Source organism: Photinus pyralis, unplaced genomic scaffold (genome assembly GCF_008802855.1).
Source record: "Photinus pyralis isolate 1611_PpyrPB1 unplaced genomic scaffold, Ppyr1.3 Ppyr1.4_LG10, whole genome shotgun sequence".
NCBI lineage: Eukaryota > Metazoa > Arthropoda > Insecta > Coleoptera > Lampyridae > Photinus > Photinus pyralis.
Window position 1 is genome coordinate 11,819,650 of NW_022170250.1, and position 22,181 is coordinate 11,841,830.

The 22,181-nt window shown below is 50.2% G+C and overlaps 4 protein-coding genes across 4 annotated transcripts in view; 2 read left to right on the forward strand and 2 right to left on the reverse strand.

Moving 5' to 3' along the window:
- Positions 1–16,549, forward strand: part of LOC116161654 — a 41,545-nt gene extending 24,996 nt beyond the window's left edge. The window contains exons 3-10 of the mRNA XM_031475083.1: positions 9,844–9,933; positions 9,985–10,253; positions 10,304–10,657; positions 10,706–11,872; positions 11,916–12,422; positions 13,140–13,938; positions 13,985–15,363; positions 15,415–16,549. Of these exons, the coding sequence (XP_031330943.1) occupies positions 9,932–9,933; positions 9,985–10,253; positions 10,304–10,657; positions 10,706–11,872; positions 11,916–12,422; positions 13,140–13,938; positions 13,985–15,363; positions 15,415–16,514 (5,577 nt within the window). The 5' untranslated portion in view covers positions 9,844–9,931 and the 3' untranslated portion in view covers positions 16,515–16,549. The remainder of the gene's footprint in view (positions 1–9,843; positions 9,934–9,984; positions 10,254–10,303; positions 10,658–10,705; positions 11,873–11,915; positions 12,423–13,139; positions 13,939–13,984; positions 15,364–15,414) is intronic.
- Positions 8–5,579, reverse strand: LOC116161655. Its single transcript, XM_031475084.1, has 6 exons — positions 5,228–5,579; positions 4,778–5,179; positions 4,641–4,729; positions 1,233–4,595; positions 834–1,178; positions 8–785 (listed from the first exon to the last, which is right to left on the reverse strand). Exons 1-6 carry the CDS (start codon positions 5,455–5,457, stop codon positions 13–15), a joined length of 5,202 nt encoding a protein of 1,733 aa, XP_031330944.1. The 5' UTR covers positions 5,458–5,579; the 3' UTR covers positions 8–12.
- Positions 16,550–17,203: 654 nt separating the features above from the next.
- On the forward strand, positions 17,204–17,851 carry LOC116161662 (RNA-binding protein 8A). The gene has a single exon (XM_031475093.1). The coding sequence runs from the start codon at positions 17,306–17,308 to the stop codon at positions 17,798–17,800; it is 495 nt and encodes a 164-aa protein (XP_031330953.1). The 5' UTR covers positions 17,204–17,305; the 3' UTR covers positions 17,801–17,851.
- Positions 17,798–21,998, reverse strand: LOC116161659 (scavenger receptor class B member 1-like). The gene is made up of 7 exons (XM_031475089.1): positions 21,593–21,998; positions 21,244–21,335; positions 20,882–21,190; positions 20,621–20,827; positions 18,454–18,847; positions 18,163–18,407; positions 17,798–18,106 (listed from the first exon to the last, which is right to left on the reverse strand). Exons 1-7 carry the CDS (start codon positions 21,756–21,758, stop codon positions 17,930–17,932), a joined length of 1,590 nt encoding a protein of 529 aa, XP_031330949.1. The 5' UTR covers positions 21,759–21,998; the 3' UTR covers positions 17,798–17,929.
- Between the last annotated feature and the right edge of the window lie 183 nt (positions 21,999–22,181).

The window sequence follows — 22,181 nt, forward strand, 5'->3', positions numbered from 1 at the left end:
GGTACGAATTTATTATTCAACAGGTCTAAAACTACCAACATCGACTTCAAAAATGAAAAAGTCACCGCCTCGAAGCGTGAGAGTCATGACGTAGAGGAGCCGCTTTAACGTCTTACACCTCAACACGTAGGAGGCGCCCCGGTGCTCGACAAACATCGGCGGCCCGTTAATCTCGCAATCGTACATGAAGTACTCGTGCTCCTGCATTTTGCCGAACGCGACGAAGCGCTTCTCCGCGACTCCCTTGTCGCAGCAGACGATCCCCTTGCGAATCTTGTGCCCGGCGAAGAAGAACCTCAGCGCCTTGAAGAGGTTAAACTGGTTCGCGCGCATTATGAACATCGTGCCGTGCACGACCGGCACGATGACGAGCTCGAAACGGTACGGCGAGATCAGGCAGCTCGGCTGCAGGTCGTCGGTGTCGAACTCGTGGTCCTCCTCGTCGATCGATGCGACGCACTCGACGAAGTAGCCGCTGCCGAAGACGACTGTCGAGTCTATTATCGCCGCCGTCCATTCGGCGAGCGGGTATATTTCGGTCATGGCGATCGCGACGACGAGGCACGCGAGCGTCTGCTTGCCCCGGACCTCGTCGCCGAAGCGCTCGGTGCTCTGGTGGATCGTGCCGGCGATCGAGTACAGGTCGTTCGCGTACTCCACGTCCCAGTTGTTCCACATCTCGTCGGCCCTTCCGCGCGGTACGTTCCGGGCCGTGTACGAGTTGACGCGCGACCAGGGGATCGGCTCGCGCAGCAGCCAGATGTCCCTCTCGTTGAAGCTCGCCGCTGAAAATCAAGGCGGTGAAGGTTTCGAGAATGCTCGCGAGCGCTTACCGATTTTCTCCGGTTTCGTCTTCTGGTCGAGCTCGTAGTCCATCAGCTTCTGGCCGATTATCAAGCTTTTGGGCGCCTTCGACACGGAGGTGACCTCAAACGTGTAGAAGATGAAGTGGTTGCCGTCCGGTACGATCTGGTTCTTGATGCGCTCCTTCACCTCGTCCAGCGTGTTGAAGATGGTCCAGCCGGCGAAGCCGGCCTCTGAGGGGTCGGCGGCTCCGTTTTGGAGGCAGGGGTAGGGGTCGAAGACGTGGAAGTAGGACGTGTGCTTGTAGATCACGTAGCAGCAGTTGGGGAACTGCATGAGGATGTAGTCGCGCTTTCTCATGACGTGGTCCAGGCCTGGGGAGAGCGGGGTTAGTTACAAGGAGGTGGGGGGTTTACGCTTCGGCTTACATGTGGAGAGGTTCTTCTTGTCGTGCCAGTCTGGAAACTTAAGCGTAGTGATTATGATGTCGAAGAAGTGCTGGTAAATCAGAATGTTGCGAATGATTCTCTTGTCGCTTATTGAGAAGTTTTCTGCGTGCGAGTACACGTGGTTGCCTTGCTCCACGACGTAGTTAACCCGCTTGGTGTCCCATCTGAGTATGGGATAGTTCAGGAGCATCAAGGACGCGCAGATGCAGACAAAGTGGTCGGGCTTCAGATTGTAAAATTCGTTGGTGGCCCTCCCGTGGAGGGCGGTGGAACCTTGCAGGGTCAGCATTCCTTCGCTGAGTTGGTAGCCGACCTTGTTCTCCCTGAGCGGGTGATCCTCCTCCACCTCGATCTCCTGATCTTCGCCGTCCTCCCCCGCTCCGAATTTCATCAGCTTGGGCGGTATCGGTTTCGCGGTGCAGGAGCTCAGGACGAAACGGCTAAAATCGTACTCCTCCTCCTTGTCGCGCTTGGTCTTGTTGTGCAGAATTCTCCGCGCCAAATCCTGGACGGTCTTGAAACGCGCCAAACACGCCGTTCCACTGTTCTTGGGGCCCTCCCCTAAGCCGACCTCGTTACAGCCGAAACAATCGAAGAGGTAAAACAGTTGATTCTTGTAAAACACGGCGCAGGCGTAAGAGGGCGTCGCAATCAAGCCGCATTCGTGCTTCCGAAACAGTAGGCGCACCAGCGTCTCCTCCAAAACCCGCTGCTTGAAGACGTTGTCGGTTAGATACTCGGCCAAAATGCTGAAGTTGCTCTGCCCGAGCGACACCTTGGGCACGTCGAGGATGGGCACCTGATCGTAGCGCACCTTCGACAAACCGTACAGCTTCGCCCCGCTTCCCAAGGCGTAGTCCACGATCTCTTTGGACCACGTCCCCAGCGCGTACTTCTGCGCAACCGCCGCGGACATCATGCAGACGAACGGCGCCATGTACTCCACGTCCTCGCCCAATCCGGCAATATTGCAGGTGCCCCTAATGATCTGGCTCCCATCGGGCAGATCGACGAAGTTGCTCTCCTTGGCCAACTCCATGGATTGCGTCAGGATGGGCTGCCCGACCGCCTCCTCCATGATGAGAATCTGCCGCCTTCGCGCCACCTCCCTCTCCTTTAGCATCCTCTGCTTCCACCGTATGTTGGTTGGCGATAGCAAGTCGCGCGGCACCGGCAGAAAACCGACCGTAATGTCCGTATTGACCTGCGCCGACATTCTGTCGGCGCCGAGCGACCCGCGATTGACCTGCGCGTACTGGTCCATCGCCATGTATTCCTCCGCCGCCGACTCGCCGCGGTCCTCGACCTCGTCGCCCTCCCCCTCGCCGTAGCCCTCCATCTCGAGCTCCTCCTGCGTGAGTATCCACGAGGTGAGGTCGAGCTCGCCCTCGTCCTTCTCGGGCTCGGCACGTTCGGGCTCGATCTGCGTGTCGGACAGACTGGGCGAGTCCAGATCGATGGGCTTCTTCAGCACGGCGTGCTCGACGCGCACCTTCGACGGAAACTTGTGCACCATCGGCGGAAGCTGCTCGGGCGTCAGACTGTCGACGGCCGAGCCGACCTCGATAATCGACGGGTCGAGGTGCGCCCACGGTGCCAGCGGCCGGACGGCCCCCTCGGAGAAGTCGGCGGTCACCTGTTTGCGCGCCGCCTTCTTTTTACTCTTCTTCACCTTGCACTCCTTAAAACTATCGGGCGAGTAGTCGTCCATGGCTATACCCTTCGGGAATAGGTGCGCTTGCGCCGGGTCCCGGTGCACCTTTAGTACTTTCAGGGCGTGTATGTGGAAGATGTCGTCGGCGTTGTCGAAATTCGTGCCGCAGGTGGTCGCCAGCGACTCGATGTTTGCGTGCATCGAGACGCACGCGAATCCGTTGCGGCACTTCAGCCCCTCCCCGTTGCGCGAGTAGGGGTCGAAGCAGTAGAACATGTTTCGCTGCGCCCAGATCGCTAGGGTGTACCTGGAGATGAAGACGATCGCCATTGAGTTCGACGCGAAGAACTTCTCCAAGCACCTCTGCAGCATGGACGCGCCTTTCCTTGCCATCACGTCCGCGTACACGTTGGAGTAAATCAGCAGGTCGACCATGTAGGGACCGACCGTGAACATCGCCGGCACGTGCTCGAGCTCCATCTCGACCACGTCCTCGCTCTCCACCAGCTCGAGATAGAGCTGATTGCCGATGATCATTATTTTGTCGACGGTCTTGGTGTGCCACGAGCTCGGCGGGGAGATGCGCGAGTACGCCAAGCAGACCACCGCCATGGCCACCGCCTGCTTGTTGCGGGCGAAGTCGAAGCACAAGTCGGCCAGGTCGAAAGAACCGCGCACCACCGCCTTGTGCTCGTTGATGATGTTGAAATCGCTCCGGTCGTGAATCATCTCGTACCTGACGTCCTCCTCGGGCTCATCCTTGTCCATGACCTTGCTGACGGTGACCTTCGATATGGTAAACGGATGGTTAGACAAGTCGGTGTAGTTGAGAAGAATCGTGCAGAGGTCGGGGATGTCGTAGACGTGTGCGAGTACCGCTGGTCCCGTGGGGTCGGCGCGAAGATCCTTCCTGCGACCTTTGGCGTCGAAGATGTAGTAGTGCTTGTCCCTCCAGACGACGACGTCCAGCCCGCAGCTTTTGATAATGCCGGCCGACTGCCGATTGAAGAAGATCTGCAGACCCTTGTACATGTTGAAGATCCGTCGGTTGGTCGAGCGCACCTGGCCCACCACCTCCGGCTGGAAGACCTGGAAGCGGATCTTCTTCGTCTCGATGAAGCAATACTTGTGCAGCTCGAAGAATTGCAGCTCCTTCGCTTGGTTGTGCATGTGAAGCGTCGCAACACTGTCGGCGTACAGCCTGGTGCCGATCTCCAGAATGTCGTCGATCACCAGCTCGGTCCACTTGTTCGGGTGCAGCAGCGTTGCGTAGCAGTAGGCGGCAACGGGCATGCACATACCCTGCAGACCCCTCGCGCTCGCCGGAAAGTGCGAGTCGTACTGATTAATGGTGCCAAGCGTAATCCCGTAGAAGAAGTCCTTCAAAGTCGGCTGCTCGGCTTCCGTAAACGAGTGGCTCTCGAGCGTGCCCCTGGTGATCTTCCTCGGGGGCGGTTTATAACGCTGCGCCTCCGAGTCGCGCCGAAACTTCTGCACGATCTTGTTCATATGCGGCTCCTCCTCCAGATCGGCTTCGTCGAAGACCGGAAACTCATCCAACTCCTTCGAGTTGACCGAGGTGGCGACAGTGCACTGCGACACCTTTCGCCTGAACATCTTCGTCAAAGTCACATCGCACACATCCTCATCCTCGCCTAGAAACTCCTCGAATGAGTCTCTGCAATGGACTAAAATCAAACAATTTAGCCTGGATCACTCCGACAACCCTTCACCGTCGAGCTCCCTCTCCTCCTCCTCGACCAACGGGGGCGGCTCGTCTTTCACCACCTTCGTCTCGATTTCGTCGTCCTCCTCCGCCCGCCTAGAACGAACAGCTCAATCACTGCCGCGCAAAACCAAAACCACTCACCTAGGTCTAGGCCTGCGCTCGTAGACGAGATCGAAACTATCCTTGTCCTTGTCGGTCACGCGCCGCTTGGTATTAATAAAGATGCCGCTCTTCGGCTTGCGCGTCAGCAGCTCGGCGGAGTCGGGCGGATCCGGCATGCCCTCCGTCACGGATTCCTCGGGCCGTTTCGGTCTCACCTTCGCCGCGCTCGTCTCGGGCGACGGACTGAAGAGGCCCTTTCCGATCGTTTCGGCGTCGACGGGCCTCGGCACGTTCAGACTCTCCCACTTGCAGAAGTTGCGCTCCTTCTCCTCGCGCTCCCTCCTCGCCGCCTTCTCGCCGAGCTGTTTCGGCGAGACCGGCTGGAGGTAGGGAGCGGGAGGAGAGCGCGGGTCGGGTGGCGCGGACAGCTGAACTCGCTTGCTGTGGACGTTAATTTGAAGAAACAAGGAGGGAAGGAGGGCCACTCACTGCATGTCGGGCGAAATGACCTTGGGAGGTGGCGGCTTGCCACCGTGGACGTCCTTGTGCGTGCGTTTGTCGATGACCCATTCGAGGTCGTCGTCGAAGTGGCTCGCCTTAACCGGATCTTTCCCCATGGTAGGGTCGACCCTCTTGCTCAATTTGGGGGGCGATAATTTTACACTGATCGGCGAGCCCGCGCCCTTCATCTTGTCCTCCTTTGCGGGCGGTGAAGCCATTCTTTACGAGAAATTTGGAAAAGTCGTCAAAGTCAAAAATTGTAAAACAATAAAGCAATGACAGGAGCCACGTAGTTAGTTGTTCATTCTCATCCCAAAATCACGTGGTAATTGCAAGTAGAACAGCGTGTGGAAAAAATTATCTGAAATAATGACGGTTTCAGGAGCATCTGTAACCTAAATGGAAAGCGTGGTAACATTTAAAATTTGATCTGAAATGTGTATTAGGAGACCATAATTCTCAAGGAAGTGTTTTTGCACTTCTTTGGTTATTTGAGTTCTTGATACAGCATATTAATCTGCGAGAGGAGGTCGTTTTCCATGTACCAGAAGAGCATGATGGATGAGAAGGTTTTTCCCATCACTCACAGAAACATTTCAACGCCAACTTCGTCTTGAATTTTTACAAATTTTGCATTAGGAAATAAACGAAGTGCCTATAAGAATATTCTTGTAAAATTTTGTCTGGCTACCAGGAGAACATAATGGTAGAGGAGGTCTTTTCCTATCACCCACAAAATTATTTCAAAGCCTAATTTCGTTTTAAATCTTTGCCAGTTTGGTGTCAGGAGGTTATAATGTGCGAGGAGGTGTTTCAGCTCCTAATACACAAAGTGCCAATTAGAAAATTCATGTAAAATTTTGTCTGGCTACCAGGAGAACGTAATGGTTGAGGAGGTCTTTTCCTATCGCCCACAAAAATATTTCAAAGTCAAATTTCGTTTTAAATTTTTTCCAATTTGGTATCAGGAGCTTATAATGTGCGAGGAGGTGTTTCAGCTCCTAATACACAAAGTGCCAATTAGAAAATTCATGTAAAATTTTGTCTGGCTCCCAGGAGAACATAATGGTTGAGAAGGTCCTATCACCCACAAAATTATTTCAAAGCCAAATTTCGTTTTAACTATTTTCCAATTTGGTATCAGGAGGTTATAATGTGCGAGGGGGTGTTTCAGCTCCTAATACACAAAGTGCCAATTAGAGAATTTTTGTAAAATTTTGTCTGGCTACCAGGAGAACATAATGGTTGAGGAGGTCTTTTCTTATCACCCACAAAACTATTTCGAAGCCAAATTTCGTTTTAAATGTTTTCCAATTTGGTATCAGGAGGTTATAATGTGCGAGGAGGTGTTTCAGCTCCTAATACACAAAGTGCCAATTAGAAAATTTTGTAAAATTTTGTCTGGCTACCAGGAGAACATAATGGTTGAGGAGGTCTTTTCCTATACACCCACAAAAATATATCAAAGGCAAATTTAGTTTTAAATCTTTTCCAATTTGGTATCAGGAGCTTATAATGTGCGAGGAGGTGTTTCAGCTCCTAATACACTAAATGCCAATTAGAAAATTCATGTAAAATTTTGTCTAGCTACCAGGAGAACATAATGGTTGAGGAGGTCTTTTCCTATCACCCACAAAACTATTTCGAAGCCAAATTTCGTTTTAAATGTTTTCCAATTTGGTATCAGGAGGTTATAATGTGCGAGGGGGTGTTTCAGCTCCTAATACACAAAGTGCCAATTAGAGAATTTTTGTAAAATTTTGTCTGGCTACCAGGAGAACATAATGGTTGAGGAGGTCTTTTCCTATACACCCACAAAAATATATCAAAGGCAAATTTAGTTTTAAATCTTTTCCAATTTGGAAGCTTATAATGTGCGAGGAGGTGTTTCAGCTCCTAATACACTAAATGCCAATTAGAAAATTCATGTAAAATTTTGTCTAGCTACCAGGAGAACATAATGGTTGAGGAGGCCTTTTCCTATCACCCACAAAACTATTTCGAAGCCAAATTTCGTTTTAAATGTTTTCCAATTTGGTGTCAGGAGGTTATAATGTGCGAGGAGGTGTTTCAGCTAATATACGAAGTGCTAATCAGAAAATGTATGTAAAATTTTGTCTGGCTACCAGGAGAACATAATGGTTCAGGAGGTCTTTACCTATACACCCACAAAAATATTTCAAAGCCAAATTTCGTTCTAAATCTTTTCCAATTTGGTATCAGGAGATTATCATGAGCGAGGAGGTGTTTCAGCTCCTAATACACAAAGTGCCAATTAGAAAATTCATATAAAATTTGGTCTGGTTACCAGGAGAACATAATGGTTGAGGAGGTCTTTTCCTATACACCCATAAAAGTATTTCAAAGGCAAATTTAGTTTTAAATCTTTTCCAATTTGGTATCAGGAGGTTATAATGTGCGAGGAGGTGTTTCAGCTCCTAATACACGAAGTGCGAATCAGAGAATTTTTCTAAAATTTTGACTAGCTACCAGGAGAACATAATGGTTGAGGAGGTCTTTTCCTATCACCCACAAATATATTTCAAAGTCAAATTTCGTTTTAAATCTTTTCCAATTTGGTATCAGGAGCTTATAATGTGCGAGGAGCTCCTAATACACGAAGTGCTAATCAGAAAATTCATGTATAATTTTGTCTGGCTACCAGGAGAACATAATGGTTGAGGTGGTCTTTTCCTATCACCCACAAAAATATTTCAATGGCAAATTTCGTTTGGTATCAGGAGGTTTCGCACTTCCATACACCTGAGAGGTTCCACCCTGTATATACAACTTACGACGATACATACATTTTTGAGAGTTGGCAACCATGCAATTTTTAGTTGGGGAAAAGCTGCCTGCGTCATCTAGAAAGCACGAACGCGGGTTACGTTTGGCATTTGTCTTGAGTGGCGGTCGTATTCGCGTCGCTCCATAAATGTTTGTTGTTATTTTGTGTTTATTTAATGCAGGTAGTAATCTTTGCATTTTTTATGACTGTGGGGAGGTATACTCTTGGTAAACACTCTCTCTAGCATGTTCTGGTGTCCTGATCCAAATGTCGGCTTTAAAAATTCTTTTATGAGAAGCTCAAGAACGCAGTTAGGTGTATATAATATTCCCTGATAAATACCTTCTCGCGAATTATGGTCCCTTGGTAGAAATCTTTTTTTAGATATGATTGTGCAGAGGTGTAACGTATCGTTGACATACTCTCGCATGTTATGGTCTCCTGATGAGAGATGTGTGTTTTAAAAATGCTCGTGTAAGGAGTTCAGGAACGCAGTTAGGAATAATATTGCCTGATAAATACCTTCTCACGTATTATGATCTCCTGATACAAATAAATTTTTAGATATTGTTGTGGAGAGATATAATTTAGGTTATAATATTCTTTAATAAAACCTTCTCGCGTATTATGATCCCCTGACACAAATCTTTTTTTTTGGAAATGACTGTGGGGAGGTATAACCTTGGTAAACACTCTCTGGCATGTTATGGTCTCCTGATCAAAATCTCGCCTTTAAAAATTCTTGTATGAGAAGCTCAAGAACGCAGTTAGGTATATATAATCTTCCCTGATACATTCCTTCTCGTGGATTATGTTCCCTTGATACAAATCTTTTTCTTTAGTGACTGGGAAGTTATAATCTTGGTAAACACTCTCTCGCTTGTTATGGTCCCCTGATCAAAATGTCGGCTTTAAAAATTTTTGTATGAGAAGCTCAGGAACGCAAGTAAGTATAATATTCTTTGATAAATATCTTCTCGCTTATTATGATCCCCTGATACAAATATCTTTTTTTAGAAATTTCTGTTAGTAGGTGTAACATTGGTTTAAACACTTTCTCGCATGTTATGGTCTCCTGATGAAAATATTTGTTTCGTGTCAGGGGATCAGAAAATGCGATAGAAGTTATAAATTTTAAACAAGTGGAGAAAATTTAAATTTCGGGATCAATAAATGGTAATAAAAACTGCATTTTAGATGGTTTAGTTAGTTAGCTTTCTTGTAACATTCTTGTGGATACCAGGAAAACATGATGGACCTGGACCGTAGCATCGGAAGTCTGGGGTTATGAAATACTCCCCGGCAGTACTCTGATCAGCAGACTATTAAGTCGTCTGCTCCAAAATGGAATTTCAGAGAACGTGGCGCAGGGGGTCAGTTATGAAGAGGTCTTATTCGATTATCCACGGAAATATTTCAACGCCTTACGTTGTCTTGAATGTTTACAAATTTGTATCAGGAGAATATATGTGCGAGGAGGTAGGAGGAAGTATCAGGAGAATATAATCGTTCATCTAAACTTTGCTGTGAATTTGTTTCCGTTAGTATGAATTCTCGCAATTTGTATTAGGAGGCCATAATGCACAAGAAAGTGTTTGCCAATTGACTTTCAGTTTGACCAAGAGAATTTTGCATTAAGCTCGTACAAGCTTTGTATCAGGATACTATAATGGGCAATAAATTAGTAACATTTTGTGTTAGAAGGCATTTCTGTGGTCCTGATACAACAACATCGTTAGATAAGCATAATGTTTGAGGGGGTCTTGCACCTCCCCTCGTTTGATCGGGTAACTCCATTTTCGCCTTTAAAAAATAGGTCAAAGCTGTAAGTCCGCAAAAACAAAAGGGATCTCTTTGACAGGCGTCAGAATTTTTGAATCTTCGTTCAAAATTTTTAGTGGACCATGTAAGTAAACCCTTGAAATTGAAACAACCGCCGTCAATGGCGTCGTTTAAGGGGGAAAAAGAACAAAATCGCCTTCCAGCCGAGGCCCAAAATCGACTACCCTCCCGTCGCCACCAAGACCTGGGTACCGCCCGATCAGCGCAAGAAGAGGAAGAGGCGGCCGAAGTACGAGAAGCCGCCGGGCATCACGCAGAAGTTGGAGGTGTCCAGTTTGGGACAGGTCTGGCACAAGTTTCGCGTTTTGAAAGATCGAATTTTGCTGCTGGGAAGCTTCTCCGAGACGCACAAGAGGTACAAGAAGAGGACGAACGGATTTCAAAGTTTGTTTGTGTCACGGAACGGGGCAGACTCAACGTTATTTTGCTTACAGCGCCATGTAACTGCGTGGTGGCAATTGCGCTGTCAAAGTTCTACCGAATGTCAAAATGGGACTTCGGCACCATCGACCAAATTTTAGACCTGGGGGATCAGTTGTACATCTCGACGATTCTTCACCAAAGCGATCGTGCCAAGACCCACCTGCTGTTATGCGAGGTGTATCCCTCGTTCTTCTTCTACGACACGAAGGTCACGATTACGTTTAAGGGAAATAAGCACGTGGGGCGCCTTTACGAGGACGTCGACGACTCACCGTTTTTAAGCCGGGTCATTGGCGACTTCTTCAACGAGCACGGTTCCGGAGTACTGACCGTGGAAAGGCATCACATGGCGTTGTGGTACATCGGTAGGTTCCCATTCGGAGAGGCGTCCTGGTGACCCCGTGCTTTTTCAGGGAAGGACTACTACCTATTTGACCCAAGCGGTCACGACCGCGAAGGCCACCCTTGGCGCGGTCTCCCTGGGATGGGTTTCGCGGCGGTGATGCGCTTCAAGGATACGGACTCCTTGGTGAATGTTATACACGAAACCTTTGGCACGCGGAGCAATCCGGGATTCGTGCTGACTCCCTGCTCCATCATACGCTTGGTGAAGATCGACGTGGTCCCGCCGGCCGCGAACTTAATCCCGCCCCATTGCCCAATTGGCGAACCGGAGTTCGTGCTCGAGCCTCGCGTTCCCCCCGCCAAGCCGCCGAAATCGGACGAACTGGAGGAGAAGGTCCAGGCGGTCGTGACTCTGGAAGAGGAGGAAGATGTGAACTTGGAGGTGGAGGCGAACGAGTTCGCGCCGGAGGTCGGCGAATCGCCGAAGGAGGGCGTGGTGCCGATCGAGCGACCTCGCGCCGACTCCGTCACGTACTTTGCGCCGGTGATCAGCGAGAGGATGGGGATCCTGCACGCTTCGACGCACCAGGGCGACCTTCGCTACACGAAGAACGGCGGCAAGCAGAGCGCGGCCAACGCGATTTCCTCGCTCGCAATGCTGAGGCTGTGCAAGTCGCGGAGGTGGTTCCGAAGGGTCGTCGACGAAATTCTGAAATGCGGCGAGAGGATCTACGCGGACTCGGTGAAATCGCTTCCGGCGGGCAGGGCGCTTAAGGTCACCAAGGTGGCCAAAACGTTCATGCTGGGCGATCGCGTGTTTACCCCCGACGTTGAGGAGTACACGACGATCGGCAAGCTCAAAAGCACAAAGCAGGGGGTGCTCGACCTTTTGCCCGCTTTGGAGGAGTACTTTCGGAACAATCAGACTTGTGTCGTGACGGGGCCTTTGGTCCTGGCAATTTGGGCGGAGGATGGACGGTTTTACATGTTCGATCCGAACGAGAGGGACAAGAAGGGGTTGGTGATCGTGAAGAGCATTCAGGTGGGATCTCAGCTGCAGATGCTGGAGTACAAACCGGGGGCGGCTTGCGTCACGTGGTACTCCGAGCTGAAGACCCTCGTCGATGTGTACATGAAGAACGTCGAGCCTAACCTGCGCCGTGAGCCGTTCTTCTTGAGCAAGGTCGTGATCAGGGACTACGTCCCGGTGCCCGACCCCTGGAACGGATTCGAAGGTCCACCCCGCCAGCGTTGGCGTTCTAATGAAACGTGTTGCAGGTGTCGCGAGCGGCAAGTGGATTTTGCGCGGCAGCTTCAATCAGAACGACCGCCGGTTCGAGAAGGAGGTGCGCGGCACTCAGTGCACGGCGGCGGCCGCGCTCTCCCTCGCGTTCGCGCTCATCAAACCGGAGAGCAAGTGGACGACGGAGGACGTCGACGAAATTCTCATCCAGACCGAGCCCTACTACAAGGAGTGCGTCGCGAAATTGAAGAGCGGCAACAAGTTTCGCGACGGAAAGCTGCTCGTCGACGAGCTTAACCGGAAATGCGCGTTGGAGGGGACCGAGATCAACTTCGACATCGAGGAGTGCGCCGTGAACGGCCTGATCGACGCCAAAGATTACGACGACACGCTCAATCTTAAAAGTGGCATCGCCACCTTTTTCCGGGACAACAACAGCGCCATCGTCACCGCGCGTTCCGTTTCCGTGGCCATCTGGAAGAAGGACCAAGCGTTTTACTACTACGATTCGCATAGCCGCGACGAGAAGGGGATGATTAACGGTAGGTATTTTATAGTTGTACAAGTTTAGTTGAGATGTCGCCACGTACGCAACTTTCAAATTGCATTTGAATTTATGCGATTAATAGCCACGTCGCACTTAATTTTACTTAAATGGCAGTTCAAAAGGTGCGGAATCTTGCAAGATCTGTAGTGCAATTGTAATTCAATGGCCCGGTTTTTGAATAGTTAGTTTAAATACAAAATAAAGTCACTAGATATAGAAAGTACCGCAATCATCCGCCATTTTTGGACAAATTTGCTGCCAACTTAAAAAAATTGACAAATAAAATCTGAATAGCTGTAATTTTTTATAACCTAACTTCATAGTACTGTCATGTTTTATAAAAATATATACATATATCTCCAAACAGGTGGAACAATCCCTAATATTAAAGTTACTAGAATCTGGTAACTTCCGCCATTTTTGGGCAAAAATCATGCGTTCTCTCTCTAACACACGAGCCCAATGAATTGGGGTACTTTTTATATTTAGTGCCTTTAACACAAAAGGTACATGTGCGCCATCTCCTTGGTAATCGATACACTTTCCTTCGTTTTATAGTTTTGCAAGTTTAGTTGAGATGTCGCCATTCAAATTAAACAACGCAGACAAGATGAACTTCATTTCCATCACGGTCGCCAAATTTATTCTTTGTATTTCCACCAAATATTTCGTGTTTCACAACAACAGCTACCGTTACAACGTGCTATTACAGGTTATGGGACCGCGTGCGTTATGCGCTTCTCAAACATGGACGACCTGGCGCTGAGCATCGAGGCCAACCTGCAACCGGGCCAGAACAACTCGTTCAACATCGGTCGCGTTACCGTCTCCGTTTGGGAAATGGAGGCGGGCGGAGTCTCGAGGCCGCCCCTGAACAACTACGCCGAGCTGAGTCCGCACTCCGCCATCCTGCGGTCGGTTTTCAGCGAACGCTCCGGCATCTTCAAGTTGAACGCCGGCAAACAGACGATTCCGATGTGCCTGGTGGCGATGGCCATGATGAAGATCTACCCGGCGAGCATCTGGAGCCAGGACATCGTCGAGGAGGTTCTCAAGATCGGCGATAGGCTCTTCACGGACACGATGGTCGCGCGCGAACGACGGACCGATCTCACTCCGGAGGAGGACGTCGACGAGGTCTACGCGGAAAACTGCCTGCGCGAGTTTCACATCGGAACCAACAAATTCGTCATGAATTTCGGCGGACCCCTGGTCGGCAACTTCGAGCAGAACTTCTGGCCGCAGATTAAGGCGTTCTACCAGAGGGCGCCCGCGAGCGACAACGACGAGTTTGAGCTGCTGATCACCAGCAACCTCTACAATGTCGCGACGTGGTTCGATGGCAACGTCTACTACCTCTTCGATCCGAAGCCGCGCGACCAATTCGGACAGGTCTTCGGAAAGGAGGAGTGGAGCGCTAAGGTGGACGTGCCGGAGGACGAGGAGGGAGGCGGCGATGATCCGAAATTCGTAAGCGAGATGGCGAAGAAGAAGCTGGGCGGGGGCGACGAGTGAGTATCGACCACGCGACTCTGGCGCTGATCGCTTCCGTTTCAGGCTCCCGGAGGTGGAGATAGTCAAGCACAGTCCGTCGTACTGGAAGCGGAAGGAAACGGATGGGGCGGCATGCGTCGTGTGGTTCACGTCCGCCGACAAACTGATCGAGCACGTTTACGAGAACACCCCGCCTAATCGACGCGAGGCGCTGGATTTCAAAATGTTTCCGATAACGGTCGTCAATCGCCCCGACCTGAAGAACGTGTTCAACTCGAAGACGGCGAGAGAAGACAACTATTCCGGCGATTGGTACGCGTTCAAGGAAATCGATCGCGGTCTCTGGATACTTAGAGGAACCACCGATAACTCCGACGAGATGTTTCCACCGAAAAACCGTGGGAGACAGTCGCTGGCGATGTGCTACGCCGCCTTGGCGTATGCCAAACGCTACGTGATCAATAAATTTAAGAGCGGCACCGTGAACGACATCCTAAAGTACGGGGACCGCCTCTACACCGCCACCCGAAAGAGGCGTTACCAAGAGCTTAGAGCGAACAAGGAGCTGGGGCTGAGCGCCGAGGAAATCGAGACGATTATGAACGGGCAAACCTTCGGGGTGGAGGATGTGGAGCGCGTTTTCTGCATCGGGCTCGACCAGATGACGGTCGAGCTTCACCAGGACGCCGTTACCGGCGACATCTACGCCGAAGGCTCCAAGGACGTGGCCGACGTGCGAAGGGCGCTGGAGGAGTTCTTCAAAGACCATCGCTTTGGAATAATCGCCTGCAAGAATTTGACCTGCGCCATCTGGAAGGGGGTGAAGATCTACTACATGTTCGATTCCAACTCGCGCGGGCCCTGCGGGGCGACCTGCCCAAGCGGCGAGGCGTGCATCACGCGGTGCCTAAACACGAACGCGATCGCCGACATTTTCCTCGGCAATCTCCCGAAGGAGGGCCGGAACGGTTTCGCGATTCACTCGGTGAGAATTCGCGTGACGCCGTGCCCGAGACCGCTCAAGCCTGAAGAGAAGCCGGTGAAGGAGGAGCCGCCGAAGTACACCGGGATAACGGGGGTAATGCCCGGCAAGCACATCTTGCGCGGCACCTTCAGCCAGGAGGACGACAAATTCGGACGCGGCCGAAACGTGCAATCGGCCCCGGTCGCAATCATCGCCCTCTCGATGTCTCTGGTGCACAACCCGAGCACGTGGACGACCCCCATCGTCGACGACATACTCTACCTCGGCGATGAGCTCTACATGTCCACTCTAGAATCCCTCGGCTACGAGTACAACCCGTGGGAGCAAGGCCTAACGGTCCACCTGGTGAACAAAGACTACAAGGTCGGGTTACTTCGCGCCAACTTCGGGCTGCGCACCACCGACCAAAGGGGAATGATCGACATCAAGCACCCGTCAATTATGAACATACGCCAGGGTAATAATTACGTCACAATTACCCGTCGAATTAATTCCATTCTCGTTTCAGGCTTGGAGAACTTCTTCGAGGAAAACACGCACGGGGTCATCGAGACCGAAACTCTCACCGTCGCAATTTGGGAGGAGGACGAGCAGCCCGGCTTCGTCTACATGTACGATCCGAACCCACGCGGACCCGCCGGCCTTTACCTCTCGGGCGGTACGGCGTGCTTGCTCATTTTCGAGACCGTCAAAATGGCGGCGGACCATTTCATCGCGAACGTGACCGACAAGACCAAACGGAGGGGGGAGTTCGTGATAACTCCCGTGGAAATAGTCGTGGGCAACGCGAAAACCAAGCCGAAGAAGAAAAGGGAGCGCGATTGCGGGACGATGGAGTTGGTGAAGGGGGAGCGGGCGGTGCCCGGTCCCTACGACAAAAGGCAGCTGCGGAAAATGGCGGCGGAGGAACGCAGGAGGAAGGAGGCGCGCCGTTTGGCCAAGATCGGTCGTCTGCAGTACCACGGCCTGCCCAACGGGGACGCCCTGCTGCGCGGCACCAAGAGTCAATCCTCCAAGGAGTACAGCGCGAACTCGCGCGGCAACCAGGACATCGCCAACTGCTTCGCGGCGTTCGTCGTTCACCGCCTCTCTTTGATATCGACGTGGCACTACCGACAAATCGACATGATCCTCGACGTAGGCGACCAACTCTACAAGGACTCCTACATCACGTACAGCCCTCGCAATCCCAAACTGGGAATGGCGAACATCCTGCGTAAGGTGTTCATAAAGGACGTCGAGGTTGCGTTAAAGGTCTACAAGCCCGTAATGAAGAACACTCTCAGCGCGCCCAACCTGGAGCTCGCCCTCATCAACTACTTCCAGCAGGAGCAGTTCTGCGTGCTCTCCACGCGTAACGAGCACGTCGCGCTCTTCTTCAGGGAGGGCCTGTACTACATCTTCGACCCGCACGACTGCGACCTCGAGGGGAACAGGACGGCCGAGTGCGGCGTCGCCTGCATCGTCAAATTCCAGACGATTCCGAACTTGGTCGCCAAGTACGTCGCCAATTACACCAGGCCGGACGAGGGCGACGTATTTACCATTACGTTAGTCACGCTCGGGAGCATTGTAGTGAAAGGGGGCGGGCGGGCTTTAACTAGTTAAGATTACTTTTTAATTAATAAAGGGCATATCTTTAATTGCGGTAAATTCGGGGGTTTTCGTAAGTGTTCGAAAGGAGCTTTATGAGCATTTTTGACATTCATGGAGATTCTTAGAATAAAAGGCTTGAAAGCTCTGGTGGTGACCTTTCAAAGCTTCTCAAGGAGTAATTAGTATCAATTCACGGGTCTAAAAGCTTCTTGGATTAACATTTAATAACTCGGGTCTTAAACGTTTTATATACTTCCAACGCTAATTAAAGGTCCTTTAGTATTTATAAAAACCTTTATATTTTGAACTTCTTGGACCTCAGGAATTGGTACCTGATTTCCTGTAATTTTAAAGACTTAAGGGCTTTAAAACATGTCGTCTTAGATGTGTGAAGGTCTTTAGATGCTCGTAGAAAGTATGGCCACCCCTGATAAGCTCTTAGATGCTTTTAAAGGTCTCTTAAGTGCACTTAAAAGCTTGGAACAGCTCTCGAGCGTCTTTCAGGATCGGATATAATACATCCGTAAGGTTTTTAAAGGCTCTTAAACTTCGCCAACTGTGTTATCCGAGTCGTGAAATAGCCCAAAATCTAAGGTCGAATGCGTGTAAAGGCTCCAAAATAATTCCAAATGTATTGTTTTGAATCTAATTACATAACCTCAGTAATTTACAATTGAATGCGACCATTTGTCATATCGTTAAGAACTTTGTTGAATGCGGCCAAAGCCGACATCAGATTTTAAGGTTATGTTGACTGTTTTGAACTCGCTTTGTACGATTATCCGGAAGCTTTATACGTAGAAATGGCAGACGTGCTGGACATCAACGATTCCGTCGACTTGGACGTCGAAGACGACGGCGATCAGGGCGTACTCCGCCTCAAGGACAAAGTGCTGCGACGCAAAGGTCGCGGCTTCGGTACGGGCGAGCGTCGCGAGCACGAGAAGAAGGGCTACGAGAGCGTCGACCCCGGCGACTACTCCGACGAGTCGGGACCGCAAAAGTCCGTCGAGGGCTGGATACTGTTCATAACGTCCGTCCACGAGGAGGCGTCCGAGGAGGATCTCAGCGAGAAGTTCTCCGAGTTCGGGCCGATCAAGAATCTCGCGATCAACTTGGACCGACGCACCGGCTTTCTGAAGGGGTACGCGCTCGTCGAGTACGGCGAGTTCGAGGAGGCGAACAACGCTCGCGAGGCGCTCGACGGCGGCGAGATACTCGGGCAGACGATCGGCGTGGACTGGTGCTTCGTGAAGGGGCCGAAGAAGAATCGACGCGGCAGAATGAAAAGACACTGATTTTCGTATTTTGTATTCGATTATTATTATTATTACAAACTAACTTAACGATTCAGTCTTCATTATTGCGGTGCGGACGGACGAAGTACTCGGGCCGATTCTAAAACAAATGAGCCGTACGAACGTAGACTATCGGCGTTTGCGGGGCGACCACGTGCCGGTGACGATTATTACGATCGAGACAAAGGTGACGATTGCGCCGAGGATGCTGCCGTATTTTAGACAGAGCTCGATCGTCGGCACTGTAAGGCTGACGAGGTAAATGCTGTTGGTGATGGCGTCGGGGAGGTCACTTTCTTCTAGGGCCTGTAGATGGTGGTGGGTGTTAGATTTACCGGGGTGATGCAGGCGGGGGCGCTTACCATTTGTACCCAAGCCATTGGGAGTATTATGTCGTTCTCGAACATCTCCAGCTGGCTCATGCCGAGGGACTTTTGCACCTGGACGTTAAGCTGCAGACTGCTTCTACCCCCCATGGCAAATCCGAGGGTGGGGTGAACCAAAACGTAGTTGTCGGCTACTTGGTGGGGTTTCATACCGTCCACGCCGGTTTTGATCTCGTCCTCTGCATTGTAGAAGTGGGGTAACGACATGAAGATCGGAGCACCTGAAGGTAGATGGTCAGTTTAGTGGTCGAAACGAAGGTTTCCTACCGAAAGCTGCGGCGGCGGTGTTGAAGACGCCCTGCGGCGAGCACTCGTCTACGCAGTAGCATTCGTTGTCCACGTTGCGCTCAGCCGAATCGAACGTACTCTTGGGCATGATGTATCTGGCGGCCGTGACTTTGCCATTGAATATCTTCACGTCTTGGTCGTAGATGAGCTTGATGGTACGTGCCATTTCCTTATTAAAAACCGAGATGGGCCCCCTCCGTCTAACGTCCATAGGGGCGAATGCCGAGCCGTCGCTTCCCTTCACCTCGTTGCATTGCTCCGAGCCCCAATAGGGCAGGTAATTATTGCCGTTGAACGTGTCGATCTGCTTCACCTTGTTAATGTTGTTCACGCCGCTGTGCACCGAGAAGACGTCTTCGGAGGTTCCCTTCCTCTGCAACAATCGTAAGTGAGCAAACCTGGAGAAGGCACGTAAGGGACGTGAAACAAGGGAAGGTGATCTAAAGGGTGAGCCTACTGTTACTACATTTATCCCCCCCTCCCGGATGTTGTGGAACCCCCGGTAGGTACATGATTTGCAAAAAGCTTTCATGAGGGTATATGGAAAGGTATATAGGGAAAGAGGTGCCTTTGCTGAGGGCACATACTGCTGGGGGGGTTTTCCATACCCCCCGGTGGTACATTCCATGTCATTTTTGTTGGAGAAAAGGCCTTTATCCTGTAAACTATGGCGAAAACCCTCGTGGCTAAACGTTTTATGGGATATAAAGTGTTATCGGCGGGGCTGGGGGGGTATAGAATATTCCCCCCCAGTATACGATTTTCATTTCCAGAAAATGCTCATAAGTGCAGAAGGTTATAAGAAAAGAAGTTATCGGGTCCTCCTTTGCGAAGAGTACTCCTGGGGGGTATTCCATACCCCCCAGACCCCCCCGTGGTACGTTTACTGAAATTCTTTTTGGAAAAAAGGGTATGGTAGTCTTCCCAAAAATAATTGCGAAAGCCCTGAGGGATACTTAAACATTTTATGAGGTAAAGTGTCACCAGGGGGTCTGGGGGGTATGGAATACCCCCCAGTATACGATTTTCATTTCCAGAAAATGCTCATAAGTGCAGAAGGTTATAAGAAAAGAAGTTATCGGGTCCTCCTTTGCGAAGAGTACTCCTGGGGGGTATTCCATACCCCCCAGACCCCCCGGTGGTACGTTTACTGAAATTCTTTTTGGAAAAAAGGGTATGGTAGTCTTCCCAAAAACAATTGCGAAAGCCCTGAGGGATCTTAAACATTTTGTGAGGTAAAGTGTCACCGGGGGGTCTGGGGGGTATTCAATACCACCCAGTATACGATTTTCATTTCCAGAAAATGCTCATAATTGCAGAAGGTTATAAGAAAAGAAGTTATCGGGTCCTCCTTTGCGAAGAGTACTCCTGAGGGGTATTCCACACCCCCCAGACCCCCCGGTGATACGTTTATTGAAATTCTTTTTGGAAAAAAGGATATGGTAGTTTCCCAAAAACAATTGCGAAAGCCATGAGGGCTATTTAAACATTTTGTGAGGTGAAGTGTCACGGGGGGATATGGAGTACCCCCCTGTATACGATTTTCATTACCAGAAAATGCCCATAAGCGCAGAAGGTTATAAGAAGAGAAGTTATCGGGTCCTCCTTTGCGGAGAGTACTCCTGGGGGGTATTCCATACCCCCCCAGACCCCTTGGTAGTACGTTCTCTGAAATTTTTGTAGGAGAAAAGGTTCTGATGCTGATGGCGGAAGCTCTGATGACTAAACGTTTTGTGAAATAAAGTGTCACCGGGTATAGGGTCTGTGGAGTATAGAATACCCCCTCCCCCACTTCCTTTTTTACCAAAAAAGAATGCACCTCTCAATCAAAAGTTATAGACTAGAAACCAATTTCGACCAAAAATTCAAAGGGCTATAACTTTTGATCTAGGAGTCCAATCTTGGAACTGTTTGAAATTATGGATTCTACAGGGCAAATTCTATCAGAAAAACTTTTTTCCCGGTCAATTTTTTTTCAGGCCTCAATAAAAGGCAGTGTATACACTTCCTTTTTTACCAAAAACGACTGCACCAAAATTTCTCGGGAAAACACAGAAAATTGAGTCAGGAATGTGGCGAAGAAAATGAAAAGAAAACGCGAAGAGTAGTTGAAGGATTGGGGAGGAAGCGAGGTAGTAAATCTTACCGTTCCGAGAATGCCGAACTTTTCCAACGGAAGCTTCCTGTAGAAGCTCAGCACGTCCTTGACGACCGAGTAGAAGACGTCGTCATAGCCCCAAATGAACTTGTCGATCGGGACGTTGATGAAGGGCTTGGCGTCGAGCTGATGAAAAACTCCAGACAGCATCAGACGAAACGGGTAAAGGTAATCCTTGCCCGTAGCCGCCGCCCCCTGAAATCCGTGATATTAGCTACAACGTGATAAGCGGGCCACGGATTCTCAGACCAGCATCGGCAGGTTGGGGACGATCACGCTGTCGTTCGGCGAGCGTCCCCCCGAGAGATCGTCGCGATAGCGATGCACCCTCTTCTCCTGATAGCTGACGGTGCCGTTGGCGTGAAACTTCACGTTGACCTTCTCCATGGTCTCCTCGTAGACGTACGGGCCGATTTCGTCGACCTGCAGCTTCTCCGCGTCCCCGTTCTCGTACGCCTCCACGTTCGTGTAGTTGAAGACGTAGACATTTAGGTACGTCTTAACCGCCGGTCCCTTCCACATCTGATAACTGAGGGTGTCGTTCTTCAGCGTGATTTGCTACAAACTCCGATTACACCTCGTCCGCGGTTTCCGACCGACGTTTAACTCACCGACAGCACGTAATCGTCCAGCTGAGTCGTGCCGAACATCAATCCAATACAGGAGCAGCTCGTGAGAAAAAGGACTGACAAACCGCAGAGAACTGGAGGGAAATCAGAGCGTGAAGGTGGGAATAGACCAAGCAAATATTGTCGTGCAACAGTCGAAAAACACACAAGTATACACAGTATGGCTACGTGTTGCCAACACGTATCCACTGTGTAAACTTGTGTGTTTTTCGACTGTTGCACAACAAATATTTGCTTGGTCTATTCCCACCTTGAAATTGTTAATTAATTTGAGCTAGTCGACGGGGTTAAAGCGATAACCTCCGAGGTTCAACGTCATCGTCGCGCTTACCCCATAAGTGTCGCGTGTTGTAATCGCGTCCGCAGAGCGACGCACTTTTCGGCCCCAGATCCTCCAGGATGTCCTTCGTGATCGTCGTGCTCTTCGTGATGATCTGCGCGCACTTCGTATCCGACTGATCCGAGAAGCGGCGATCGTAATCCAAAATTTTCGACATCCTTCACCGTTTCAAAACCAAATCACTAATGCGTCCTTATCGGTACTTCAACATTAATTTATAAAGAAGCGACGCCGTTATCTCGAAAGCGATAATGTAAACATCTTTGATTACGCCACCGATCCTAAACTCGCCTTTTTTTCTCGATACCCTTTCGTTAATTGAAATCGAAATTAATTAGGAAAAAAGTACGACCTGGTAACGGCGCCGTTAACCCAACGGGGAAGGTGACAATGCTTAACGATAGCGTAATCGCATTGCGCGCTTTTTTCCGAACAATAAACTTTATCGTCATTTTTTTTCAACAAAATCGTATGATTTTTAATTGAGCAATTAAGTTTTAATCGTAATTAGTGTGTATACATTCATTTTTCAGTTAAGCAGAAAAAAAACCGTAATTTTTCTGTACTGATGCACTTGATT